The 18,821-nt window shown below is 34.7% G+C and overlaps 2 protein-coding genes across 3 annotated transcripts; one reads left to right on the top strand and one right to left on the bottom strand.

Annotated features, from left to right (window-relative positions):
- Window positions 1-2,833: 2,833 nt before the first annotated feature.
- LOC145052639 (pleiotropic drug resistance protein 1-like) lies at window positions 2,834-11,143 on the top strand. Of its 2 annotated transcripts, none has more exons than XM_079000491.1 (23): window positions 2,834-3,263; window positions 3,348-3,468; window positions 4,015-4,103; window positions 4,473-4,557; window positions 4,662-4,821; window positions 4,964-5,040; window positions 5,342-5,395; window positions 5,601-5,993; window positions 6,083-6,364; window positions 6,481-6,797; window positions 7,128-7,288; window positions 7,387-7,490; window positions 7,640-7,796; window positions 7,909-8,010; window positions 8,089-8,258; window positions 8,373-8,705; window positions 8,783-9,073; window positions 9,165-9,248; window positions 9,462-9,595; window positions 9,674-9,901; window positions 9,996-10,167; window positions 10,238-10,492; window positions 10,683-11,143. In XM_079000491.1, exons 1-23 carry the CDS (start codon window positions 2,956-2,958, stop codon window positions 10,938-10,940), a joined length of 4,335 nt encoding a protein of 1,444 aa, XP_078856617.1. In that variant the 5' UTR covers window positions 2,834-2,955; the 3' UTR covers window positions 10,941-11,143. The 2 variants fall into 2 exon arrangements, with proteins under 2 accessions (XP_078856617.1, XP_078856618.1); XM_079000492.1 differs by having other exon boundaries at window positions 8,098-8,258.
- A 1,189-nt stretch (window positions 11,144-12,332) lies between these two features.
- Window positions 12,333-15,021, bottom strand: DBP1 (DNA-binding protein phosphatase 1). Its single transcript, XM_079000494.1, has 4 exons — window positions 14,544-15,021; window positions 13,636-13,839; window positions 13,274-13,485; window positions 12,333-13,180 (listed from the first exon to the last, which is right to left on the bottom strand). The coding sequence occupies exons 1-4, from the start codon at window positions 14,733-14,735 to the stop codon at window positions 12,610-12,612; spliced, it is 1,179 nt and encodes a 392-aa protein (XP_078856620.1). The 5' UTR covers window positions 14,736-15,021; the 3' UTR covers window positions 12,333-12,609.
- Window positions 15,022-18,821: the final 3,800 nt, after the last annotated feature.

An 18,821-nucleotide genomic window follows, 5' to 3' on the forward strand; every position in this document is an offset into this window, starting at 1 on the left:
ATGCCTTAGGTCAAAATGTAAATTATGAGTCTTGGGGTGTATTATGAGCACCGAAATGAGGGCTTTACGTGATGAACCAGTTTAGGAAGGCCAGACCTATGAATTGTCGGAGCAAATCTGACCTTAGGAAGCAGTTTGAGCGGTTGCATGGCATGGACTCGTCGAGTCCGATGAACAGACTCGGCGAGTAGCTTGAAGATTAACTGGGACTCGCCGAGTTGTTCTTCAGGCTCGGCGAGTTGAGTCGGGGTGGCCCCGCGATTCTTCCAGGAGGAACTCGTCGAGTCAAGGGGGTACTCGACGAGTAGAAAGGGAATCTTAGAGAATTGGTGAGAACGTGTAGACTCGCCGAGTCGCCCTAGCACTCGCCGAGTCCGGTCAAAGTTGACCGTTGACCGTTGACCGTTGACCAGAGTGGACCTGTGTTGACTTCTTAGGGATAGTCAACATTAGAGATATAAAGTGTTAACTAGGGACATTATGATGTTATAGGAGGATTAGAGCTCGGAGAATCGGGCACGAGGGATTCCCAAGTTGTGAGATATCGAGACACGCGAGGTGAGTCTTCTCACTATACTTTACCTTGAGTAGGTAACCAGAGTTATATGATAGAGTATTTGTATGCTGTGTATGTTATGTGTTGCACTGCATTCTCTATGTGATTTATGCTATGCTTGTGTACAGAGTTAGAACCTGAGGGTTCACAGAGTATGGGTGCACGGACCCATAGAGTTATAGCCTCGAGTGGCTAATATGTATTATATGGTATTTTGGAGAACTCACTAAGCTTTATGCTTACAGTGTTGGTGTTATTTGTTTCAGGTACTAGTGAGGATCGCGGGAAGGCGCCGGCCTGATCAGTGCACACACGCGGGATTTTTATATTATGTGATCTTGGGGATTTTATATATGTTATGAAATGAATTACAAACAATGATATTTTTATGAATATTAAATGAAGTTGTCTTTATTAAATGCGAAAAATTAATTCTAAATTCTTGGTGTTACAGTTTATGTGTATTGTGTTCCATTGTAACTACTATACACCATACAATCTTAGCCATGTATAAATCTCATCTAATGGTCCAAAACTTGTTATACACTCATACAATATATGTCATTCACATTTAATCCCAACTATATATATATATATATATATATATATATATATATATATATATATATATATATATATATATATATATATATATATAAATTTAGAATCAATGTCAGACAAATAAAGAGCGAATCAACCCAACTTGTTTCATTAATTTATGTCGTAATTTACATGTTCGGCCCAATTACAAAGCTCCCTCATGATGGATACGATGATATGATGAGCTTGGGATACCTAAATTAGTTTTTCTAATTACAATCATGAGGGTAGGAATCCCTCATCATTTTATTATTTGTTAAATACAATCTTTTTTTATTCATAAAAAAAGGTTATGTTCTTGGTTGGTTGTTGTTTATACATAGTTTATTTTAATATTGAAAACCCATTAAGCATGGTGGTTGGCCATTAACATCAAGTATTTATTTAATTGTATTAAAAAATTTAAAAGGTTATAATGCCTATCTTTCTTTTCAGCTATGATATTAATATAATCTAGGGATAATTAGGACATGCTTAAAACTAAAGTAAAGTGAACACACCGTCACCCTGGCATGCATGCACACTAATTCATTATTATTCATCACAAAAATGAGTTCAAACATCTTTTTGCATGAGTGCATGAGCATATATTTGACATTCTGAAATGAAAAATATTTTATATGTAACAGCTTAATTAAATTAATAAATTAAATAAAAAAATCAACCGAAAAAGAGAAAAGGTCCATCATTTTTAAAGTGATCCAAAATATATCCATAGAGGTTTAGATGCAAATTTCACAAATTATTTTATATGAAAAAACTTAGGCTCTTTTTTTGACGTTCAAACAATGATCAAAAAGTATTTGGCAAATTTAGGAAATAGAAGGACAACAAATTTGTAAAATATTAAGGCACTAGAAAAAAAATATATTTAAAAAAAAAAAGACGATCATATATATAAAAATAAACAAAAAAAGAATTATCGAAAAGTCAATTATAATTAGCGAATTTTTGTTTATAGGAATAAAATTATAAGAATAACAACGCTAAAACCTTAAGTTGTAATAAATATATATATATATATATATATATATATATATATATATATATATATATATATATATATATATATATATATATATATATATATCTTTTAATTATTTAGAGTTTTTAAAAAATATATAATTTAATAAAAAATCAAAAAATATAATATCATAATAAATAAATATAAATTATATTACGTACTAAAAAAATACCATCCCTGATATTAGAAAATCAATAAAATAAAATTAATAAAAAAAATCTCTATTCAAACACAATCAATCACCAAACACGAATCTTATTTCAACAATATTGGGGTCAAAATAAGATCCATTAATTGACAATTAACAAAATATAAAATTTTAAGAATATATTTATATACACGCGGCAAAGAAAATAAATTAAAAAAAGAAGGTAGTTGATGAAAAAACTATGAGTTCAGAATGACGTAGAAAATATAATCCTACTACTGGAGTAATGATTGATTCCAGTCCAAGTGAAATTACACCTCACCTAAAGTAGGCACGATATCATTGGCTACATCATTATTCCACAACAGCGATACAAGTTTCACCTTTTTATCTTTAACCAAAATGCTATACATACTACACAAGAATACGATATTCCCACGTATATATATATATATATATATATATATATATATATATATATATATATATATATATATATATATATTAATTGTTTCCTGCAAAAGAAAAAAGAGAAAGCTCAACCACAAGCACAAAAGAGAAGAAACTTAAAACCCAGTTGATGAATAAATCGCTAATTTTCATTCCCCTCGCCTTTCTGTGATAATCATGGAAGGTAGGGAAGGATTTAGAGCTAACAGTTCAAACATATGGAGGAACAGTGGTAGAGATGTCTTTTCAAGATCTTCACGTGAAGAAGACGATGAAGAAGCATTAAAATGGGCAGCTATTGAGAGACTGCCCACAAATCTTCGGTTACAAAGAGGCATACTGACCGAAGAAAAAGGCTGCCCGAAAGAGATTAATGTTAAGAATCTTGGATTGGTTGACAGAATGAATCTGTTGGAGAGGCTTGTTAAGATAGCTGAAGAAGATAATGAGAAGTTTTTGATGAAGCTTAGAGGAAGAATTGATCGGTAATTAATTTTAAATGTTTTTTTTTTTTAATTTTTCTTTTTATGGTTGTTGACTTGTTGGTGTTTTGACTTGGATGAATACAGAGTTGGAATTCGGCTTCCAACTATTGAAGTTCGGTTTGAGCATTTGAATGTTGACGCGGAAGCTTATATTGGTGGGAGAGCTTTACCTACTATATTCAACTTCTTGGTTAACATCCTAGAGGTTCTTCTTCTTTCACCTCTAATTCACAACTCAACACCAATACCAGTACCGGGTACTACACTACAGGACTTGTAGTACCCGTACTGGTGTAGTACATACCTAATATTGTTACCGGTACTGATACCGGATACAGGTGGGTAGTACCTGGTACCGTTATTGGCTAGTACCGAGTCCTGTTATCGATGTCACTAATTTTTGTCTCATCCAAAAAGGTCGGATAACGATTGTTCACGATTTCTTGTTTGTGCAAAAGACGAGATTGTCCTTGTCCTCGGAACTAGCCCTATAAAGTTAGGCTATTTCGATGATCTAAAAGCAGCCCTAGAAAGCTTTGTAAGCTATTTTTGATGATGACGACGATGATAATGCCTTTTGTACAGAAACAAGAATTACAGAGCGGGTCTCTGTCCCACCTTTTTAACTAGAATCAAAAATTGTAGTTTTTTTTTTTTTTCACCTTTTTTACTAGAGTAAAAATTCCGGTCTTAGTTTCTCAAAAATTATAGTTTTTAACTAAAATCGGATTCTCTTTTTCTTACAAAACAGGGATCCTTAAATTATTTGCATCTTCTTCCCAGCAGAAAGAAAACATTACCAATCCTTCATGATGTCAGTGGTATTGTTAAGCCTGGCAGGTAAGTTAGTTAGTACAGTAATGGTTACATTTTAAAGACAATTAATGACAACCTGTTTATTTGTTAAAATGGGGTAATTTGGGTTATGCTTTATTGATAATAGGTCAAACAAGTAAATTACAAAAACTAAACAGTTAGTCAAAGTGTACTATAGAGTGTTTGCACTCACCTAACTTATTTTATTATATTAATAAAGAAATTTGTAAGGGCTACATGCAAGAAATAACAAAGTATTTTTATTTATGTGTCTATTATAGCATCCTATCATTTCTTCATGTTACACACTGTACTTTTTGTATGGAAGTACATTGCTGTTTCTTGCATTTAGTCCTTTTTGCATGTGAGAAGTAACACTGATGAGTTCCACAGAATGACATTGCTGTTAGGCCCACCAAGCTCTGGGAAAACAACACTACTTTTGGCTTTGGCTGGAAAACTTGGGTCAGATTTACAAGTAAGCCAAAAGAGTTTAATTTAATCTGAAATTGTATTTGTAATGCAAGCTACTTTATGTAAAAAATTTGAAACTGAAAACGCTGCATTTATGCATTACAAAAGGTATCAGGAAGAGTGACATACAATGGGCATGAAATGGACGAATTTGTCCCTCAACGAACATCTGCTTATATAAGTCAATATGATCTTCATATTGGAGAAATGACAGTAAGAGAAACACTTGCTTTTTCAGCCAGATGCCAAGGAGTTGGAGCAAATTATGGTTAGTAATAATATATTGTAATTTTTGTCCCATTGACATCAGTCTCCCTCCAATGGACCCCACACACAATATAAGCTGTCCTGTTTTGTGTAAAATGAGGACAAATAAACATGTTGTGTAAAAGAAGATTGTGTTTTTTTAGAAATGTTGGCAGAATTGTCAAGGAGAGAAAAGGAAGCAAACATCAAGCCTGATCCTGATCTTGACATCTACATGAAGGTATGGCAACGCTTTTCCTAGGCCTTTTTGGTTTTAATTTCATAATTAATTAATATAAATATGATTATAGAAACCATTGTTAAAAAATAAGGGGAAAACACAGAAAAGCACTTGTAGTTTCATCAGTTTATTGATTCAGCTACTTAACTCTATTTTGACCATTCAAAACAAAACAACTGTTCTCGGGTTTAATATATGGGAAAATTACACCCTCTAGTTATATTTGTAGTATCATCATAAGAAGTATATATATACTCTGTTTCTTGATCTAATCTTTAATATTTCTTGATCAATTTTTTAGGCATCATCAATAGAAGGTCAAGAGGCTAGTGTTGTCACCGAGTATGTTATCAAGGTAATAGCTCAAGAATACTGCATTTGTTCTTTTCAGGGATATTTTCGATAATGATAATAAAGAGGGCATCCATGTCTTTTTGCATGGGACAAAAAATTGCAACTTTTGTCCCATTGACATGTGTTCTGTTTAAAATGCATCAAATATAAGTGAATATGTGAGAAAAACACAAATAATGTTCCGATATTTATGTTCAAATATGCAGATTTTAGGTCTTGAAGTGTGTGCAGACACTGTAGTAGGAGATGAAATGTTTAGGGGTATTTCAGGGGGACAAAAAAAGCGAGTCACAACAGGCGAAATGATGGTGGGGCCATCAAGAGTGTTGCTAATGGATGAGATATCAACGGGTTTAGACAGTTCAACCACTTTCCAAATAGTGAATTCAATTAAGCAATCAATTCACATACTTGAAGGAACTTCTGTCATCTCACTCCTTCAACCTGCACCTGAAACCTATGACCTATTCGATGATGTCATACTTTTAGCAGATGGACAAGTCGTGTATCAAGGTCCTAGAGAAAATGTGCTTGAGTTCTTTGAGTACATGGGTTTCAAATGTCCTGAAAGAAAAGCAGTTGCTGATTTTTTACAAGAAGTAATGTTTAGCTCTTGGGTTGCGTTTGTTACATGTAATTTCATTGTGGAGTTATTGAACTTTTGGCTAATGCTGGTTTCATGCTACAGGTAACATCAAAGAAAGATCAAGAGCAATACTGGATAAGAAAAAATGAAGCTTACAGTTTTGTTACAGTGCAAGAATTCTCAGAAGCATTTCGGTTGTTTCATGTGGGAAGAAAATTAGGTGATGAACTTGGTGTTGCATTTGACAAAACAAAGAGTCACCCTGCAGCTTTAACTACAAAAAAATATGGTGTTAGCAAAAAAGAATTGCTAAAAGCTTGCATATCTAGAGAATACTTGCTTATGAAAAGAAACTCCTTTGTGTATATATTCAAAATGACACAGGTAAGTAATTAAATAAAAATAAACAAGCATGATATATAAGCTTTCTAAGGGTATTTTTTATGATAGGGATAAGGATGAGGAGGGTATTCACGTCTTTTTATCTGTTACTTTTTCAGCTTACTTTTTTGGCTACAACAACAATGACACTATTCCTACGAACTGAGATGCCAAAGAAAACAATAGTGGATGGAACAGTATTCATGGGTGCTATGTTTTTCACAATACTCACGATTACATTTAATGGATTCTCTGAGCTTGGTTTAAGCATTATAAAACTTCCTGTGTTCTACAAGCAAAGAGACCTTCTCTTCTATCCTGCATGGGTATATTCACTACCCACATGGTTCCTCAAGATCCCAGTAACAATTCTTGAAGTTGCCACATGGGTAATCTTGACGTATTATGTCATAGGGTTTGATCCAGATGCCGGAAGGTAATTACAATTTTGGTCCCTGAGTTTAGCACATTTTTAGGTTTTCGTCCCGAAACGAATTAGATTGCAATTTTGGTCCGGTTTTTAATTTTTTAAATGACCATTCTTAATTTTATAATTAAACTACTTCCTAAAATGGTCGTTTAAATGAACCAAGGTCCCATTTGTTGATGGTCTTGTACTGCATTTGACGTGCATTGGACTGAGATTAAGACAGTTGTCAATGGGAGAAAAATATGCAACTTTTTGTAATACCCAAAAAGGTGGACATGAACTACTTTTGATCTCATGTATGTGGAAAAGACGTAAATGCCCTTGAACATGTTGCAGGTTTTTCAGACAGTTGCTTCTGCTCATATGCATTCACCAAATGGCTTCAGCAGTATTTCGTTTCATAGCAGCATTAGGAAGGAATATCATTGTTGCCAATACAGTTGGATCATTTGCATTTCTTGCATTTATTGTGCTAGGTGGATTCGTCTTGGCCCGAGGTAAAAATATATACATATGTATGCATGTATATATATATTGTCAAAATAATAAAATATAGAATTTATATAAATTGATCAACTTCTTTTTGCACCTTTAGATGATATAAAGAGTTGGTGGGCATGGGGTTACTGGCTTTCACCTTTGATGTATGGGCAGAATGGTATGGCTGTCAATGAGTTCCTTGGAAAAGATTGGAGACAAGTAAGCCCTCATTTGAGCTCTCACAATGTTTCCTTTTACTTAATGCATTAAGATAAAGTCAAGGAAATGAGGCTTTCTCCATTAAGTCCTATCTTTATACAAAATTTCCCTCATTTGTGTTTTCCTTATGGAGTAAATTTGTGTTTCAGGTTTTACCAAACTCTACAGAAACAATAGGTGTTGCTGTCCTAAAGTCTAGGGGGCTTTTCCCTGAAGCAAAATGGTATTGGATCTCTGTAGGTGCTTTACTTGGATATATGTTGGTTTTTAATATCTTCAACATCTTGGCTCTCACTTTTCTAAATCGTAAGGATTCAAATTACACCTTATATTATCCATTATTATCATTTTAAGCTCCAAAAGAGTAAAAATAAAGATCTTCCGATAATGAACTACGATCGTTTTACATCAAATGCAGCCTTAGGGAAGCCTCAGGCAGTTCTATCTGAGGAAGAATTGGCTGCACGAAATGCTATAAAAACAGGAGACGCGATTGAATTAGCAGTGAGAGATTCATCAGGTGGGTTATCATTTATCAAGAACATTCATTGGAATTTTATAAGTATTAACATTATTGAAACAAAGATTTATATAAAAGTATATACAGAAACAAAAGAAATTCGAAGAAGTATATCGTCAAAGTCAATGTCATCAAGAGTAGGCACTATAACTGAAGCTGATAAGAGAAAGAAGCGTGGGATGGTTTTGCCTTTTGTTCCCCTTTCCCTCACATTTGATGAAATCAGATACTCAGTGGATATGCCTCAGGTAACTTACACCCCAAGACACGACCAACTTGTAAAATCTAACACGAAATAAATATAAATTTCAAAGTTGAAGGACCAAATTGTAATTAAAATATTAAATACGATGTTGTTGCAGGAAATGAAAGCTCAAGGGGTTCCAGAAGACAAGCTAGAATTATTGAAGGGTGTTAGTGGTAGTTTTAGGCCTGGGGTTCTCACAGCTTTAATGGGGATTAGTGGTGCTGGTAAGACTACTTTAATGGACGTCTTAGCGGGTCGAAAAACGGGTGGGTATACCGACGGAAGGATCAGTATATCCGGGTACCCGAAGAAACAAGAAACATTTGCTCGCATATCCGGATACTGTGAGCAAACCGATATTCATTCCCCACATGTCACTGTATCCGAATCCCTACAGTATTCCGCGTGGCTAAGGTTGCCTCCCGAAGTTGATTCACCAACTAAAAAGGTGAAAATAATTAATTGAGAGAAAAAATGTTTTTGTTTTATAATTAACTTTTATTATTTACATCTTATGATTTTCAGATGTTTATTGAGGAGGTGATGGAACTTGTGGAGCTAACTCCACTAAACAAAGCGCTTGTGGGTTTGCCGGGTGTGAATGGGCTTTCAACAGAACAAAGAAAGAGACTCACAATTGCAGTTGAGTTAGTGGCAAATCCGTCCATAATTTTTATGGATGAGCCGACATCTGGATTGGATGCAAGGGCGGCGGCTATAGTCATGAGAACAGTTAGAAACACTGTTGACACGGGTCGAACTGTGGTGTGTACGATACATCAGCCAAGCATTGATATTTTTGATGCTTTTGATGAGGTATATGTTTTGATTATATAAACTTAAAGTGTTTTGTTTTCTAATGGGTTGAAAAAAATAAATGAATAAATACTGATTTTTTTAATTGCAGCTACTTCTTTTAAAACGAGGAGGTGAAGAGATATACTTTGGACCATTAGGCCGTCATTCTTGTCATTTGATCAAGTACTTTGAGGTGAGTACATACCAATATTTTACATGGGTTATGAAGGTCATTAACGTCTTTTGCACATATGCAAAATATGTCCCATTAAAAATTGCTTCTTTTTGTCCCATTGACATTAGTCGGTGTTTCTTTAATAGACCGAATGAACTGAAATTTGAATGTGAGTAAAATGACCCTTCTACATGTATCAAAACTAACATCAAAAACTAATCATGAATTAAGGACATTGATGGAGTGAGCAAAATTAAAGATGGTTATAATCCGGCAACATGGATGTTGGAGGTGACCTCAGGAGCACAGGAATCAGCTTTAGGTGTTGACTTTGCTGAAATATACAAAAAATCCGAACTATACAAGTAGGGAGATTCCACCTATCTACACTCTTATCTTGACTTTTCTTGACTTTCGGTGTTGACTTTTGTTGACTAATTCAGGAGAAATAAGGAATTGATAAATGAAAATAGCCAACCCCCACCTGGCTCAACCGATATACATTTTCGTACACAATATTCCCAATCTTTTTGGACACAATGTATGGCATGTCTATGGAAACAACATTGGTCATATTGGCGGAACCCACCATACACTGCTGTGAGGTTTTTGTTCACAACATTTATCGCGTTGATGTTTGGGACAATCTTCTGGGACATGGGGTCAAAAAGGTAATTAAAAAACATGAGACAAAAAGGGGGAGACGTTAAATTAAAAATATCTTTTAATTTGCTTGATGCTAACTATAGAAAGTATTTGATATAGGGAAAAACAACAAGATCTTTTCAATGCGATGGGTTCTATGTATGCTGCTGTAACATTTATTGGAGTACAAAATGCGGTATCCGTGCAGCCTGTTGTTTCTATTGAAAGAACGGTTTTCTATAGGGAAAGAGCTGCTGGGATGTACTCAGCTTTTCCATACGCTTTTGGACAGGTAAAGTGCTGTCTGGATAAATGATGTTTTAAAAATATCTGTTACTTATAGATGTAATTATGTTATGCAGGTTATGATTGAGATACCATATATTTTTGTTCAAACAATTGTATACGGGATTATTGTATACGCGATGATTGGATACGAGTGGACAATAGTGAAATTCTTTTGGCAACTCTTCTTTATGTTCTTCACATTACTCTACTTCACATTTTATGGGATGATGACAGTTGCAGTCACACCTAACCACAACATCGCTGCTATAATCTCATCTGCTTTTTTTGCATTATGGAATCTTTTCTCCGGATTCATTGTTCCACGAACAGTAAGTTTTTGAGTAAATTACAAAAATGGTCCCTAAGTTTCATTTGTTTTTCAATTTTGGAACCTAATCTATCCTTTTTGCTATTTTGGCCCTAAATTAAGATGAAATGAGTCAAATGACAAATTACCCTTTGTCCAGTTACTTTTACAAATATACTAACGGCATTTTACCATTTTACCCTTTTACCCAGAGGATACCGATATGGTGGAGGTGGTACTACTACATATGTCCTGTTGCTTGGACACTATACGGATTGGTTGTTTCCCAATTTGGAGATGTGAAAGAGAAGCTAGAATCGGGTGAAACGGTTTCAGAGTTTGTCAGCAGTTATTTTGGGTTTGACTATGACTTTTTAGGGTTTGTTGCTGTAATCAATGTCGGATTTGCTGTCCTATTTGGGTTTATTTTTGCATACTCCATAAAGGCGTTTAACTTTCAAACACGGTAATAAAAGGATTATGAAAGCCATAAAGTCCAAACGTCAACTCATTGCTCAGAAGAAAGAGAGGATTTCTAAATTATTTTTTTTTACACTATTCTATGTGGTAGAAAATATTGGTGATTAACTGAGCTTTGAATCAAGACTCAAGAGAACTAAAGAACCAGTCATGCTTTTATGTATTCATATCAAGGAAAGGACAAATTTTTCAACAGTATATTGCACTACAGAAATTTTGTGCATCTTACAGTAGTTTTTTGTAGTGTTTGGTATAATAGAATTGAGGAAGGGAATGGAATTGTTCATTTTATTGGAATGGGAAAAAAAAAAAGTTTGTTTTTTTCTTTGTTCCATCAAGGAATGGAATGAAAATTGTTTATGTTGATACAATGTTAATAAAGCACACCATAGAAGTGATACCTTCCACAAAACTGGAACACTTTGATGTAAATGTTAGTCTTTCAAATGTGGAAGTGATATAGTTTTTGTTGCAAATGTTAGACCAGCATTGTTTTATGTAATCAATGCTATTAGCAAAATAATTGAAGTCCATATGAACTGTGGAAGTAATAGAATACCCTTTTGAATCCAAAGGCAAATAAACAATAATGATCAAGAAAGCAAAGAACGGAGTTAAAGAAAACATGGCGCAACCGTAAGAGACATATCATCGAACACATAACGAGCATTAATATTTAGCTGGAGAGAGTAGACCATACCTTGAACGTCAATTTCTCCAGCTGATTAAACATTTGTCGAGCAAATGTGTCACACTGAAAAATCATCATCATTTCCCTCGATATAGAAAGATTGCTTCTTTAGGGTCTCAAAGCTTTATTCACATTGCAAGTTTCCTTATGAATGAAATACTCAGTTTTATTTGGTATTAAACACCGAGTATGACATTATAAGAGATAATATTCTTACGATGAAACCTTTTCCCTCTTCTAGCCAAGCATGCGCATTGTTGATTGAAGATGATGAACTAAAATTCTTCCTGTTGAGTCCTTGAGCAACGAAAAAATTTCTCAGGGTAAATTCTAATGGGAAGAGAAGTGTTGACTTGTATAGTTTTAAACAAGTTTTTGGTGACGTGGACTCCAATGGATTTAAAAATGTTGTCACAAATTAAATGAATGTTACAATTTTGGGTACCAAATGCACTACATTTGGTGTACAAAAACACACAATTTAAAAAGGTTATCACAAATTAAATGAATGTTACAATTTTGGGTAACAAATGCACCACATTTGGTGTACAAAAACATGATACTAGATTCAAGCAACCAAAGAAAAAAAATGTCAAACCAATGCTAGTTTTATAAAACCATTTGAGAGGATATTGATGTCTTTTGCAGCCAGACTTCAACAAACAGCAAGGTGTGATCACCAGCAAGCCTCTCAGGATAAAATTATGTATTTTTCTGTCTCATTGACATCAGTCTCAATCCATTGCAAAGCAAACACAGTACAGTTTATGTCTTGTCCTATGTAACCAAAAAAAAAAAACTAATGTTCAAACTAAGACAAACAATGATCTTTTATCAAATTCGAGACTCAAAACTCCAAAACCAACAATAAACCTACGTTCGCCGCATATGTTACACTTCAACAATTAAATCCCTCTCAACATCTAACAAAAAACCATATAATTAACAAAAAAACAAATACCCAAAACTCAAATCTCCAAACCATCCAAAAAGCTCTGCAATTCCTTCAACCCCTCAGCCGAAACACTCCGTTGCACTCTCCCCCTCGGCGCCACCAAGTTCCGTGGCGGCTCAGCCTGAAAACAAACCACCACCGCCGACAAATTATCACCACTTTTTCTTTTAAGCGCCTCGTTGACCAAATCTTGACTACATAAAACCGGATCATTATGTTCTTGAAGTCTTCTCCTTGCAAAATCAACCGCATTTTGGCTCATGAAAACATCCCAAATCCCATCACAACCGATGATTAAAAACTCGTCTTCTTCTGTTAGTTTTGTGGTCATGAACTCGGGTTCAGAGCTGAGGGGCCCACCGCCACCCGTTTGGTTTTTGAGCCCGTCCATGTGCCAGTCGCCGATTGCGCGGGCCACGTTGAGTTGACCGTTAAGGTAGCCGTCATACACGTATCCTCCGGAAGCTTCTATACGCTTCCGTTCTTTAATGCAGATCGGTTTGTGGTCCCGAGACATCTCGATTGCTTTGCCACGGCGGCATAAAACCGCCCGACAGTCACCCGCGTTTGCCACCACTAAAGAGCTGCGGTTGTAGGCGGAGATAAAGATTAATACACTAAGAAGGGTAAAATGGTCATTTATTCACATTCGATCCAGAAAAGAAACAAAACCGAACCTCCCAATAATAAGAGCTGCCAATGCAGTTGTACCAGAAGCAAGATCTGCATCCAAAGTGCAAGCCTCAGCAAAAGCAGTGTCCGTCTGTGTGAAGGCTGCAGAAATGACCTTTTCGACCTCCATTGGGAAGTCGTTATCCTCAAAAATAAATCTTGGCAAATGGTGGCATGCAAAATCAGCTGCATGTTTTCCTCCATGTCCATCGAATACCTAGAAATTTTAAAAAATATACATATAGCAAATGCAACTTAAGAAAAGCACAATTCTATTTCTAGGGTTCTTTTTTGCTCTTGAGAATGAGGAGGGCATTCACGTCTTTTACACAGATGAGAGGGAACCAAAAGATAGAACATAACATACCGCATAAAAGGCACCTGGGCCTTGAATTGGATTCTTGCCACCATAATCATGCACAAAACTGTCAGCACAGATATATACATCCTCCATGCTTCCACGAAACCCCATGTCTGCCCATGCTCCTGACCTGACAAGTGGCACAAATTCAGCCTTACAATCTTCTTGATTCAGTATTTCAACAGATGCATCTTCCATCCTTGTCCTCACCTATACATATATATAACTTTTGGTCAAACCCCATTGACTTCACACGGATAATAAAAATGTGGTTCAAATATTCAATAATACAGATTTGATAATGAATTGAGGTGAGGAGGTCATATTTTAATGTAAAACAGACAACAGTTCCCATGACCATAATTTGCAGCATCATAGATATAATTGTAAAAGTGGTCAATAGCATTTAACAATGGAGTACCATAATTGCAATGGGATGCTCAACAAGTTCTCATTGCTTACTATACAAGCAAATGATTATTGATCTGGAATAAAATAAAGCAACATTTTACCTAAACAGATCGAATCATCACCTTCCAAAATTCAGCAATGATATGACTTTCAAAATTAATGTTTTCATACTTTTGTAGGGGAAAGTACAATAGCTAGATACGTAAAATTGCTCCTAAAATCATCCAACTTTCAAAAACCATTAGGAAAAAAAAACATCCACATTCGTTCTCTTACAATGTTTAATGACCATTATCAAAGTTCGATGGCAAAATTACAAATGATACAAAAGTATGTTAATGGTGATTAGTATTTTCCCTAAAAGAACAAGGGCATTTAGTTATAGTTCATCAAACCCCCAAATCTTCGAAAGTTACCAAATAATTAAAGTAAGATCTAATCTCTAAATCACATTCAAAATTAGGAAAAAGCAAAAAATTAGCCCGAATTGATGAAAAACTTACCAGAGATGGGTGACGAACGAAAGACTTCTTAATCGAGGAAGAATCCACGACGTCACCTGAGCCGCTGAAGCATCGGCGAAAGCCTGGGGTGGTTGTGAGTGGATTGGGAGGTTTTCCGTCAGCTGGTGACGAGGAGCTCCCATTTTCTCCGCTATCTAAAATTACAACTTTTTTAATTCCTTCCATTGTCATCCTCAACCATCACTTCTCTTTCTTTCCAAAACTTTTTCCAAAATTAAAACCCTAGCTATTTTCAGGGTTCCTTTAACGCTGTTTCTGCTAATGTATGGCAGGAAACGGGTGTAATAGATTCGAATAGTTAGATTTGGGATCTGGGGGTTCGGATTCTAGGGTTTTAGCAGGATTGTGGCGGAGGATCTCAGTATAGAACAAACACCGATGTCTGTGGTGGAGACTCCGACTACGACACGAAATTGGAAGTGCCGTTGCAATAAAGGAACGGCGACGTATCGATAACACACGTGTTTTTTTTCTTTAATACACGTGTTCTACTTCTCACCGGTAAATTGCTCAGGACTCAGGAGTGATAGTAATCCGGTTTAGACCGGTTTCAATGATGCACCGCTATGGGCCTATGGCGCTATACGGATTGAGATGGCATGGACGGCAACACACCCGTTTCCGGTTCAAATCAAATCATAGACGGCAACACACCCGTTTCCGGTTCAAATCAAATGAGTTGTCCTAAAAAAACAAAATTGGTGTTTTTGAGTTTTTTTTAAATGAAAGAATTGGTAGGAAATTGAATCCTCTTACTTTTCTTTGGATTTAAAAAGATTTAAAGAGAAAAAAATAAAATTTTAATTTTTTTTTCATTTTTCTCAACCTCTCGAAAACACAAAAGAGAAATTTATTTTCTTTTGTCTTTTTTATTTTTTTTTCTTACTTTCTTTTCTCTTCTTTTCATTTCTCTGCTACAGCTCAGGAAGTAAGGACGGCATCCCCAGAAAATAACATATGCTTGTCTTTATTTTCCTTTTCCTTTTTTCTATCTTTTCTTCTATTTTTTGTCTACTACTAAACCTTGCAATGGAGTAGGTTTGGAATGGATTAGCTTTGATCCAAAACATTTTAATAAATTTCAAAGGATGATCCAAACCCACTCCGTAATCCACATGATTTTCAATAATTAAACTGATACCCTTATTCACTGAATCAACGAATTTCCAACCCATTTACAATGTTAAAATTACACAATTATTATGCATTTCACAAAGTATTATCCAATAAATATAACATCAATCACATTTTACTTAATAATTAAAATACAATTTCTTAAATAAAATAAATATCTATTACAACTTGATACTTAAAATAATGTTTCTTAAAAAAATGAATGTCTACTATAGCAAACCTGCATGACAAAACGTAGACATCAAGATGCATCTTAAAAAATCAAGAATTTGATCATTCAACTCATTGAGCACATGTACAAACGTAAGCACATACAAGTAAATATTAAGTGATTTCAAGTAAAAAAAAATAAGTGACTTCTAGAGTTAAAGCAACATACTTTTTTGTTACCTCGGAGGTAGTCAATCTTGTGTAGTCACCAACACCTCTACAGTTTCAAGTACCAATGACAAACAACATTCATCAATTATTCTTCTTCCACTACTAAATGTTGCCTCAGATGCAACGTTGCCAGAATGCTTGATAATATGTCATGGGCAATCTTTACTAAAGTAGGATGTTTGACACTATTGGCTTTCCACCAATCTATGATATCAAAAAGACTCGCTTCTTGGAAACAAAGATTCTTCTAAATAAAGCTCCAACTCAGTTTTGCATGTAGAAACTACATTAGATTTCTTCTTCTTATACCAGGAATTAAATCCACATAACTCATCATCATAAAAAATGTACCTCATTTGAAGAACCACGAAATTTTGGGCTTGATTCTACTTTAGAATGAGATAAGCACTCATCACACTTAGTGAATAGCTCAAACAAAGCACTACAGACATTTTCAACATATGAAATAGCAAGAGAACCATGAATTTTATTATAGTGGTACTCAACTAAACTTATTTTGTACCTCGGATCAAATACAATAGCAACTGATAAAATCAAGGAACATTAATTCCAATATTTGCCAAACTTTAACTTCATTGGGTTGGTCATCTTATGCAAAAAAATGATATTCATTGGTTTCCTACTTCATCATTTGCAACTTAATTTTACAAACATCAGAAAATAACACATTTAAAGTATGATAAGAAGAACCAGAAAACCGATTTGCAACTTTATAAAGGTGCTTTAAGTCGCTTATAACTTAGGCAACTTCTCGTTCATCTTTGGTTGAATGGAATTTATAATAATCATCTTTTTGTGCAAAACGCCAAAATACATTTTTCATCTCTAAAGCACTTTTAATCATCAGAAAAGTAGAATTCCATCTAGTGGAGCAATCCATTTTAACTTTTTTTTTATCCTTAATCTTGTAATGAGTTTTCGCATTATTAAACTTCTGTGTCACAAATGGAGAATGTTTCAAATACTTTAATTACGACTAAATGGATAGTTGTGCTTGATCACCATTTTTGCAAAATACATCATAACTTTTTCTTCATTTAACTTGAAATTTTCAATTATAACCGAATCATCATAAATACTTTTCTTGGTGGATTTCATATATTGAACAATACTTGTTTTTTTTTGTTTTTTTTTTTTTTGCTATTGCACCTAGCTAAATGATTTGTCAAGTGGCTTGTTCCATATTTAGAGCCTACAACAAGTTGTTTACGACAATGCTTGTATTTGGCACTTTCACTCCCATCTTGCTTCTTTATTTTTTCAAAGTCTTCCCATACATCATATGTCAATTTTGTTTTCTTGGCAAAACTCTATTTTGGAGAATGGTGCTCGTAGCCACAACAAGTCGATAATATTACTATAAATAGCGGTGTTCTTTTGGGTTACAGGTAAGAACATATATGAGCATAACTGAAAAGAAAATTAATATATGGACTAGATTATTAATTAATTAATAGTTTAAGTAATTAAACGAATCAAGAGATTTTTGAATGATTACCAAAGCTATAGATAACTATTCCGAGCCTTGATAATTATCTATTAGGATTTGAATCTTTCTCATATAAATAGAGAGGCCTAAAACTGGAATTGAGAATTAGAAAATCAGTTAAAAACCTAAAATCTGGAGGTGCCCTCAGAGTCTTGAAAAACCTTAGAAGTCATTTACCACGCTGCGAAGAATGAGTCTCCACGTCGTGATTAGTCAATTCCAGATTCAGATTTGTCCCATTTTATGGTGTGCTGTCAGTTGGGTAATCATGTTCTATTGTGTGTGTCTTGGTTGCGATCATAGTAGAGGGATTCTATGTTGGATCCTCCAAGTCTGGTCAACTGGCAAAATCAAAGAAGTCGAAGAACATAAGTTCATGTATTCTATATTTCTTGTTTTTGTTTACGTACTAGTTGCCTAGATCTGGTGAGCAATGGGGCCTTATGATTCAGTTATGTTTTATATATGTTGCTTCCGTTATCCCTTAAGTTGTCTAAGGACTCTCTGTAACATCCCAAAAATTCATATAAAAATTTTGTTTTTAAATCATTCTCAAACATCCAATTATCATATCAAATCAACCAAAATGTATTATAGTGCAAATATCATCAGAGTACAAAATCCCAAAATCACATAATGCGGAAAACATGGGCGGATACGGTGCGATCATGTCGGGCCCTTCCCTTTCAAACTAGAAGTACCTGAAACATAAACTGAAAACCTTAAGCACAAAGTTTAGTGAGCTCCCTCAAAAGACCCCATAGCATATATACATAACGTGCAAAACATAATTGGGTCTATGTAACGACCCAAAAATCAAGGGTAAAAATTTCATTTTTCAATACCGTCAAAACACATATATCTTTAAATCCAAACATTCCAAAAGCATGATTAATTAAAAAACATTCATCAGAGTTCGTCCCACAATCATATATTGCGGAAACATGGGTGTGTGCGCTGTGATCAAGCTAAGCCCCTCCTTTCCAAAACAATGATACCTGAAACCATAAGCAAAACTGTAAGCATGAAGCTTAGTGAGTTCCTTAGAGCATACCCCACATGATCACATAAACCATGTCAATCGCATAACCATGCATATATACATATAAAGATGCCATGGAAACCCTCCAATGTCTTATACACATAATCACATAAATCATATCAACTACATAATCCATGCATATAAACATATAGGGAAGCCATGGAAACCCTCCAAGGTCTTACACTGGGTG

The sequence above is a fragment of the Lactuca serriola genome, chromosome 5, assembly GCF_051521515.1.
Source record: "Lactuca serriola cultivar US96UC23 chromosome 5, Lser_US96UC23_V15, whole genome shotgun sequence".
NCBI classification, from domain to species: domain Eukaryota; kingdom Viridiplantae; phylum Streptophyta; class Magnoliopsida; order Asterales; family Asteraceae; genus Lactuca; species Lactuca serriola.